Here is a 10,492-nt window from a genome sequence, read left to right as displayed (position 1 = left end):
TGTCCTAGAACTCACTATGTAGACCCACAGAGATCTACCAGCCTCTGCCTCCTAAGTGCTAAGATTAGAGGTGTGCATCACCATGGCTAGCCCCGAAAATGTTGTTCTTGCTAAGTAACCCATTCCTATCATAATGAAATTAACGCAGGCTCTCACAACTGTACCAAGCCTTGTGAGGCCTACCTTCCAACAATGTTGTGATGTGCATGTGGGAGACACTCAAGCCAGAACCCACATACTTCCCCTCTAGTGGAACAGCCTGAGCCTTTGAAACCACTACAGGCTTGAGTATTAACCACAGCCTCCAAGCTGTGGCATAATTTCTAAGCCGTATGTGGATGCTGTTCACATGAAATGACAAGGTAGGGTACACAGTACAGGCCCCGCTATTCTGCTAACCTCTCTGTAGCACAGCCTTCCTCCATCTCACCTGGACCTCTTACACAGCTCCAGTACAGCGGAGACGCTGCCAGACAGGACTTCCTTTGTTCTACTGGGAACCATCTTCCATAACACTTCTTTTCCAAAATATGGTTCTTATGCCTTTATTAAAGGCAACGAGATTCTGAGAATAATGGCAGGCAAAGAGCAAGCATTTATCTCACAATGAAATGGACTCATTGTCCTGCTATCCCATCACTTCTCGGCCCATCCATTGTCTGAGATTAGGTCTCTCAGGAAGGCAACAGGTGGCCAGGCCCTTCAGAATCTCTTGGTAATAAATATGCAGCTGCTAAAGTGTTTTTGGAGTTGACTCTGGTAAACAAACTTGTTACTTCAAGAAGCAAGACTATGGCTTGAATAACCAGGACTTTGGAAATGCCTGGAAAATCAGACCATATATTTTACATCTCAGGATTAAGCATGTGTTATTACTGCTACGGGTTATTTTTAAGGACAAGAAACTAGAAGAGCTAGGTGTTTTCTCAACTTTATTATGGGGATAGAGGAAATAAACCAGCAGATTTCTTGTTTTAATGCAGAAATAATTGGTCCTGTGTATGGTATGCAAGGGTTACATGTTCTTCAAGCCTAAACATACACATCACTTCCAGGTGAGGCTCCCTGGTGCCTAAAAAGGGTTTCTAGTCCATGGCTGCTTGTGGGTCAGCGTCTTGCAGGCTTGGGCATTATGTAGACTTTCACAGGCTTACTGAAGGGGATGGTGCCCTCGATGCTGGTTTCCACCTGTGGTGACATCTCACTACCCTCCAGCCATGGAGATTTTGGAATTCGTGCACCAGAGTTGTAGGCCAGCAACAGCCTCACTTCCACTTGGCATGGTTCTGGAGAAACAAAAACAAACCAAGAAATAGTCTATCACTAGGTAACTTTTAGGGATTCCAATGAACCTGCAAATAAAGTCCCATCAAGGATGGGCTACACAGCCAAGTAATGTTACACACAGTTTTAATCCTAGCACTAGGGAGGCAGAGGCAGACAATCTCTGTAAGTTCGAGGCCAGTCTGGTCTACACAGTGAGCTCTAGGACAGCCAGAGCTGCATAGTGAGATGCTGTCTCAAAATATAAAAGATGGACTTTTCCTATGTCTGCATCCTTCCTTGGCCCTCAAACACAAAACACTTTTATAGCCTGAACCCTGTGAGGCTGACCTGCATCTGCAGATGCTTCTCTGCCACTGCCTCCTGACTATGTGTTTCCTGCAGCTCCGAGCTATAACTAGTGAGACCACCTGAGAGGAACTTGAGGGGCTGTAGGCCTAGAAGATAGGGAGTTCAATGTTAAGACTCTAGGCTGTGTGCATCTTGGAACTGACTTATTTAGTGGAGAGGAGAGCTTCAAGTTAGAAAACAGTTCTGGGGTTGGAGAGATGGCTCAGTGGTTAAGAGCACCAATTGCTCTCCCAGAGGTCCTGAGTTCAAATCCCAGCAACCACATGGTGGCTCACAACCATCTGTAAATGGGATCTGATGCCCTCTTCTTGTGTGTCTCACGACAGCTACAGTGTACTCATAATAAACAAACAAACAGACAAGTCTATCTTTAAAAGAACATTCTGGGGGTTGAGGATTTAGCTCAGTGGTAGAGCGCTTGAGGCCCTGGGTTTGGTCCTCAGCTCTGGGGAAAAAAAAAAAAAAAAAAAAAAGGTGTGTGCTGCCATGCCCAGCAAAACCAGGCGTAAAAAAAAGAACATTCTGGCAAAATTTAGTCACACTGGAAAGGAACATGCTTCATAGACCTCAACTATCAGAATTCTTTTGCTTCGTTCATTAGGTTGCACTGCAGATTTTGTGTTTGTCTGTGGCAGGTTTAATGAGAATAAACAAACTCCCTTATGAGTTCTTGGATGCTGCAGCTGAGTTGCAGTGGACATGCTCTAAGTGAGTCTAAATGTACTGAGGAGAGAGTGCAGGAAGGCTCTGGGATAGAATACCCACTCTGTGCCAAGCACAAAACCCTAGGAATTCTTTTTCTGCCATACCATGAAAAAAGACTGTCACGATCTTGACAAAAGTCCAGGAGCTCAGACAGTTCTAAGTGGCTGCCCAAATCCACCCTTAAGAAACTGAGTTCTGTTCACAGTCTTTTCTGGTAATCATGTGGCTTCCACAGAAAGGAGAGGGGAAGATTTCAGAAGGACCAATAGCAAGTGCAAGGCAGAGAATAAAACGAGCTTGGGTATGCTCCCTACTTTGGTGTAAGAGCTAAAAAGAAAAGTGTCTGGCTAAAAACCGCAAAGGACAAGAATGAGCTGAATGGTTCACATTAAACAGGACAAAGACTCCAGGACTCCTAGTCTATTTCTGGTCTCTCAGGGTCAGAGCAAAGACTAGATTGCTATCCTCCAAGAAGCTAAGGCCAGAGTACCTGGGCCAACTGAGTCCAGCATGAGGACCAAGCGAGCCTCATATCGTTAACCATGTAGACACACACCCACAACCAGGCCTGACGCAGCCATGCATGTAGTAATGACACAAGTGCTGCTCTAATACCAGAACGGTCTCCCACTCAGGCTGGACCCTGGACAAGACCAGCATTAGCTTTTTCCTTACACTCCTAGTCCACCCCAGACAGCACATCACAAGTGCCTGTGGCAGTCACAGTACTTAAGTACTGGGCAAGTGAGAGGAGGCCATATAGTACTGACCTACAAAGTCTCCATATAGTACTGACATACAAAGTCTCTGCCCCACCCCCTCTACCAGCATCTGATAACAGATGGCAATGGAAGCCAATGCCTCAGGAAGAAGGGAGAGGAGAGACAGCAAAAGTTAGACACACAAATAGTACAAACAGATACTACAAGGATACAGAACAAAGGACACTGGGAAGCAGATCCAGGATACCCTGAAGCCAGGTCCTAGATCACAGAAAGAAGGGGCTCCCTAACCACCTCTTCATAAAAACTTCATTATCATGCACCCAGCATGTCTGACAGAAGGAGACCTTGATGACACTGAAGTTTGCCGTGTGCGTTCTTTACTCCGTGTGTACTGGGGCATGTATAGCCACAGGTGGGAGTCAGAGGCCAGAGGTCAAGAGCAGTGTCTCCTTCAATTGCTTTTTACCTTTTTGGTTTTTTTTTTTTTTTTTTTTTTTTTTCAGAATTAAAATAAACAAACAAAATACCCTTAAGCTGGATTTGGTGACACATGCCATAAATCCCACCACTTGGGAGACAAAGGCAGGTGGATCTCTGTGATTTCAAGGCCAGTATGAGATACAAAGTGAATTCTAGGACAGCCAGAGAAACCTTGTTTTGAAGGAAAAAAAAATTAAAACACAAAATAAAAAGAAAGTATAAAATTCTAGAAGGTATTCCCCTACTTATTAAATCAAATTGGTGGCATTGTTACCTTTCCTAGTAAAAATCATTTTCCTAAGTTAGCTCAGTGACTTCACGAACACCACTGTAACCAAACATGGCCTGTATCTTGCAATATAAAAGTCTTACACATCTGTATCCTCCCATTGTATCTTATATATGATATATAATGTGTGTGTGCCTTTCTGTCTGTCTGTCTGTCTGTGCATACACAGACGTTAACTATCCAGGTTTGGTTCTAAGTCTGTAAAAATAAACACCCGTATTAGCCCCCATACAGTTCATAGATGAGGACAGTTACTTATTTGTTTCAGGGAAGTAAGCTGGACTGTCCGTATACAAACAGAAAATGATTTATAATGCTTCTTAAGAAGCACGAAACTTTAATTTCCAGAATAATCCTCAGTAATTTATGGGTTGAGAATTATTATCTTCATTTTGGACGTGAAGAGGAAGATTCGAGAGACTTCCCGAGAACAAGGCTGTATCATAGGCAGTTAGTCTCTGGTGTGCGGTAAACCTCTTTCCTTGAGTCTCCACACTATTATAGTCTCCTGAGTGTCTTCTAACAAAAGCTTGGTCCCTCCTTATGCAAACAGCAAATTAGTCAGTCCAAATATACTAATGTTGCAGCTTATGAATTCCTCACTTACGAGATCAAGTCAATCAGGGTATGGTGACACATGCCTTTAATCTCAGCACTGGGGAGGCAGAGGCAGGCAGAGTTAGGGGCCAGCCTAGTCTACAGAGTCCTGGGCCAGCTGAGGCTAAATAGTGAGTGACACATTATCTCAAACAAACAAACAAAAGAACAAATCATAATGGGAAGGTACCGAGATCAGAGGGGACATGTTCCCTGCCTGCCCAGCCCCACAGGCTCTTACCTGTCCAGGCAGTGTGGGAGAGATACACCTGCGTGAGGAGACGGTGCCGCCCTGGGCCAGGATTCCGGAAGTCTGCTGGCTTGGGGTGGATTATCTGAGCCTGGCCATCTGGATACAAGACCTACAACATGACAGGAACGGGATGACAGAAGATATATAGGCTCAGAAAACTGATAACATCTACTGTGACCCAGACATGAGTAGCAGGAAGATGACCGGAGCCATTATATAAAAACTGCTTCTTCTTTTAAAAATTTATTTATTTATTGTATATAAGTACACTGTCTTCAGACACACCAGAAGAGGGCATCAGATCCCATTACAGATGATTTTGAGCCACCATGTGGTTCCTGGAATTTGAACTCAGGACCTCTGGAAGAGTGGTCAGTGCTCTTAACCATTGAGCCATTTCTCCAGCCCTAAAAACTGCTTCTTAAAGGGCAGTATCGGGGCTGGGGATTTAGCTCAGTGGTAGAGCGCTTACCTAGGAAGCGCAAGGCCCTGGGTTCGGTCCCCAGCTCCAAAAAAAAGAACCAATTAAAAATAAATAAATAAATAAATAAATAAATAAATAAATAAATAAAGGGCAGTATCTGAGAGGCAGAGGCAGGTGATCTCTGAGTTCAAGGTCAGCATGGCTTACAGAGAGAGTTCCAGGACAGCCAGAGCTACACAGAAAAACTTTGTCTCAAAAATCTGAACATAAAGGGGGGTGGGGGTGGCATGACACTAGCAGAAGCAGTGTCTGGTAAGTAAATGATGGGAACAGTGCATCTATTAACAGACAGCAGACAATGAGTCTAACTGGAAAACCCCTTTCCCTCCTTGGCCCTGCAGCATCTCAGGGCCCAGCACTCAGTACTCATCTAGGATCTGGTGAGAAAGCATATTCTGTAACTAGTCTCTAACCGGATTTCAATCAGATAGGAAAGCATTTATCTGCCTATTTCTACAGAGTACTCAAAGAAGGCTCTGTTCAAATCAATAGCCAGGTCTTCACCTCTCACCAATGGGACAACAACATGAGGGCCTCCCAGCCGTCACCTCTGTGGAGTCTACTATGGGACACAGAGAACAAGCAAAAGAGAAACAAAGCTAACTGTAGGACCAGACTGGACAAGCTCTGTGTAAACATAGAAATCAGATTGTCCTTTCGCCTCTGAAATTCAGGTCTCTCCACATACCTTAGGCCTTCCCAAGGGCTGACAAATCTCAATCTCTCAATCTGTCTGTCTCTGTCTGTCTCTCTTTCTGGGGGAGGGTGTGTATGAGGGGAGGAAGTAGACCCCAGGAGGAGGTACCGGACCTGAGGACTGACCTGACTAGGCAGTGGGTTCCCAGGAATACCCCACCTCCACTCCTTCTCGCCCAGGCTGTTACAGGAATGTGTGGCCATGCCTAGATTTCTATGTTCTAGAAATTCTAATCTTGCTCACTAAGTCCAGCCTTGCTAGATGGACACTTGTATGTTGAAAGCTTAGTCCCTCAAGTAATGTTCAGAAGTAAGGGCTTAAGGAAAGTAACTGGATCATTAGGGCTTTGATTAATCAAGAGACAAAGTAAATTCATAATTTCATGTACTTTGTGGGGAGGCAGAGAAAGCAGGTCACCAAGGGCCTGCCATGTCTCCAGTCCTTCCTCCTTCCCAGTTTGCTATACGTCCTGAGGTGTGCAGCTCCGTCTTATCATGCACTCCTCGCCACACCCTTACAGCTCACCCGAGGAGTACAGCAATGAAACCAGCCAACTGCAGGCTGAGACCTTAGAAACTACGAGCTCAATCAAGCCCTTCCTTCTCAAGTTGTTCTCCTCGGGCATTTGGCTACAACAGCAAAAACAGTAATTACTGCCGCTTCTCTCTTACTTTGCTCCTAGGTGCTTTGGCCCCATCTGAAGCTGTAGTTTCTAGAACTTTGTCATCTTTAAGAGCTTATTTTAAAAGAGGTGGAGGAGAAGTTGGGAGGTGATCATGGAGTGGGTGTCCAGGAGGAGCTGGAATAGGGGGACATATCCAGGGCACAGATAGAGCTGAGCTGCTGGAGTGCTTGCCTCGCCTGTGTGAGACACAGGTTCTAGACCCACCAAGCAGTCCCTGCTTGCAATGCTAGCACCTGGGAGTGAAGTGGTAAGATCGGAAGTTCAAAGAGAAAGGTGGAGGCCAGCCTGGTCTATGAGACCCTGTTTTAAAAAGTAGGGTGAGGGTATATAAGGAGAGGAAGGATAAGAAGGAAGAAAGGGACAAAGCAGCAGAACCCTTAAGCTTTCTCAGTGAAGCTGCTTTAAAAGTAGACAACATGGTTGGGCATGGTGGCAAATGTCTTTAATTCCATCACTGGGGGGGCAGAAGCAGGCAGGTGAGTTTGAAGTTGGGCCAGGCTGGTCTACATAGAAAGTTTCAGGGCAGTCAGGTTATATAGAGAAAGCCTCTGTCTTAAACCACCAAAAAACCAAAACAAACTAAAAAAATGCAAAAAAGCAGCAACAATAACAACAAAACCCAAAAACAGAAACAAAACAAAAAACCCCAAGACATCCATAATTTTAACAGAGAATAGACTCCATGAAGTCTCTGAGGCACGGTGACAGCTGCATGTTGAGCACCTCTGTTCTGGTATTCTGAGTACGGTAGCTGGACTTTGAAACTGCTACAGATGTGTCTCATGACAGGGCAGAAAGCATCCCCATTAGATCCCATGCAGATGTGTATATGCCTGGAAGGCTGCAGAGATGCCTTAAGAGTGGATTCTTTTCAGGATACTTAGCAGATGACCTGTCAAGAATCCACCTGCAACTGTCTATGCCTAATCGCCCAGAGAACTTTTCAGAGACACAACAAAACAAGTCCCCATTAGACTACACAGTGCATTAAGTTTACCTGTGAGCTCTTAGAAAGAACTCTGAGCTTAGTCTCAGGATTCTGATTTAACTGGTATAGGATCAATGAGGACTGTTTATCAGTTTTTTTTTTTTTTTTTTTTTTGGTTCTTTTTTTTTCGAGTTGGGACCGAACCCAGGGCCTTGCCCTTCCTAGGTAAGCGCTCTACCGCTGAGCTAAATCCCCAGCCCCTGTTTATCAGTTTTTAAGTAACCAACAAGTACAGCCAGGGTGGATAACCTTAAAACATAAAAAAGTCCAGCAGTTACAGCTTTCTACTCCTCAGAAGTCCTCATAGGTATGATCTGTTACAAGGTGTTTGATCACACTGTGAACCCTGAGATTGTGTGATTTATTAAAATTACTTGTTTCTAGCTGTGGTGTGGCTCAGCCTTTAGCACACACCTTTAATCCCTCTGGCTGGAATAGAGACGTGCCCTTAGTACACACATTGACTCCCAAACAATTAAAGTAAAGTTAGTTTGTACAAGGAAGCACTCATGTTTGAAACTGATATATAATTTAGTGGCAGACAAAGTGATGAATCAGAGAAAGATTTGACAGAATAGGATCTGTCCAGCTCTCATGAGAACAGAGAGAAAACAGAGGCAACATAAGAGAGAGCAGTGCAGAGAGACAGGAAGGAAGCAGATTCACCAGAAGAGTTTTACAGAGTAGGTTGGAGAGAGAACAAGCTAGACACGGGTGAAGACAGACCACGCAAGAGAATGAGGAGCAGCCATAAGATTTGAATGGATTGCTAGAGTCTGAGGCCAAGCAGAACAGTTCAGTCAGAGGCCAAGAGAGAATGGAATGTGGAGAGTTTTGAGCCATTACAGCTGAGCTGAACCAGCCAGCCAGAGTTCAGAAAGAACAAGGAAAGGTGAGTTTATTCAGCAGTAAGTCTCAGAGGGTGAAAACATTCTAGGTCTAGCTAAGACTGTATGGAGGCTAGAAGCTCCCAGACAATTACATCAGGTGAATAAAGTCGCTCTTACATCCCCTTGTCTCGGAAGCCTGCTGTGCCGTGCCCACTGCAGGCCATCATCTCCCATCTGATTACTTGTCCTGCCAGTGCTCAGTTTCTCATCCCTACCTCCTCCTGCTATTCCGTTTTGCTCTGATACATCCTTTCAGGCTGCACCACATGCCGGCACCTCCACAGAGCCTGCCTCTCTTGCACAGCGTGCCGACTGTGTGCTGACTGTGTGCACAGTGTGCCGCCTGTGTGCCGAAGCAATGACCTTCACTCACAACTGCCCCACAGCTCCAGCCCTTAGCATGCACACTGAAGAAAGCACACATGCATGAAGGGAGGGAAGGAAAGAGGGGTGGCTGGAAGTGCCGGGCTCACCAAATTTCTCCTGTGATTATAGCTTATTTATCTAACTTTGGAAAAAAGGCATCCTAATAATCATTCTCTCCATCTATGAGTTTGTCCACCACCTGACGAAGCAATGGAACTTATAACACTTTGATGAATTCAATGTGTGTGTGTGCGTGTGTGTGTGTGTAAAAGGATTAGATCTAAAGTCTATATTATACAAACACAGAGGGACCTGTCACTAGTAAAGACTTACTGGTACTTAGGGAATTATATAAATTATATACAATGTCAGTGTAAAACCCCACACACCTGGACCTTGACACTGTTCTGGGGGTCTTGCACATGTTCCAGGGTTGCATCCACATCCAAGGCTACCACCAACCCAGATGTAAACCGCAAAGGGTTGTCTGACTCTCCTGCTGGCTCAATAATGGTGGCCGAGGCTTTGTGGATCTGCAAGCAACAAGAAAACATGCTGATTCTTAGGCCAATGAGAGAGCTCAGTGGGAAAGGCTCCCTGCTACCAAGGCTGATAACCAGTTTGATCCCTAGGGACCAGGGAACCTCACATGTGCGGTGCCCCTCCCCCATTAATACATGTAATTATAAACACTCAGAGGAAAGACCCTAGCTCATCTGCTCCCCTTTTGCAGAGGGGCCACAGGACTCTGACCTGCTCTGGAAGCGGAAGATGGAGGAAGGTGCTTTGCCGCAGCATTGTCTGCAGAATCTTGATCACTTCTCCAGGCTTAGAAGCCATGAGTCGGGGCATGAGATCAAGCAGTTTGTCCACAAAGCTATCTTGAAGATGGGGCAAATCCGCAATGAAGCACCTGCAAACACAGCAACTCCCTCACCACGGGCTGAGCCCACACTCTGCCAACACCAGTGTCTCCTGTTCCAGGGCCTCCACCACCCTCTTCTGGCCTCCTCGGGGACCCAGATGGTACACACACCCACACAGAGACACATCACGTAAAGTAAATGAATCTTTTAAAGTCTGGTTTATCAGCTTTGTGAAGGCAGGGGCAATGATGGCAACTATGAACACGATGGTTAAAGTTGTATGGCTGTGGTAGTCTAAACAAGAATGCTCCCCTAGGTTGTGTCTGAATACTTGGTACCAAAATTAGGTGTGGCCTTGTTTGGAGGAGGCATTACCCTGGGGCAGGGCTCTTTCTGTGGGGCTGTCTCAAGATGTGAAGACCTCAGGTACTGCTTCAGCACCAACGATGCCTGCCTGCCTGCCTGTCTGCCACTATGCTCCCTGCCATAAAAAAGAATTGTCAACACAAAACAAGTTTGGCCTCACTACCTTCACCCCCACTACTTCCCCAACCCCTCTGCTCTTCTATTGTATCCATTTTAAACAGTTTATTTCATCAATACTCTAAGGAAACTTTTTTATTTTCTTTTTGAGGGGGAGGGTGTTAGAGACAGAGTTTCTCTGTGTCCTTGGCTCCCTGGAACTTGCTCTGTAGATCAGGATGGCCTTGAATTCTGAGAGCCTCTGCCTCCCGAGTGCTGGGATTAAAGATGTGGGCTACCACACCCAGAGCTGAGGAAACATTTCAACTGTACAAGAACCTGAGTTCCACCCTAAAAAGTTGGGAGCAGC

General features: G+C 45.5%; 1 protein-coding gene across 1 annotated transcript in view; it reads right to left on the bottom strand.

Moving 5' to 3' along the window:
- Window positions 1-915: 915 nt before the first annotated feature.
- Window positions 916-10,492, bottom strand: part of Ints4 (integrator complex subunit 4) — a 67,048-nt gene continuing 57,471 nt past the window's right edge. Inside the window, exons 20-23 of the mRNA XM_032892966.1 lie at window positions 9,548-9,707; window positions 9,184-9,327; window positions 4,673-4,793; window positions 916-1,286 (exon numbers count right to left, since the gene is read on the bottom strand). Of these exons, the coding sequence (XP_032748857.1) occupies window positions 1,108-1,286; window positions 4,673-4,793; window positions 9,184-9,327; window positions 9,548-9,707 (604 nt within the window). The 3' untranslated portion in view covers window positions 916-1,107. The remainder of the gene's footprint in view (window positions 1,287-4,672; window positions 4,794-9,183; window positions 9,328-9,547; window positions 9,708-10,492) is intronic.

The sequence above is a fragment of the Rattus rattus genome, chromosome 2 (genome assembly GCF_011064425.1).
Source record: "Rattus rattus isolate New Zealand chromosome 2, Rrattus_CSIRO_v1, whole genome shotgun sequence".
Taxonomy (NCBI): domain Eukaryota; kingdom Metazoa; phylum Chordata; class Mammalia; order Rodentia; family Muridae; genus Rattus; species Rattus rattus.
Note: the sequence above shows the minus strand (reverse complement) of the source record. Positions and strands in the feature narration are given on the sequence as shown.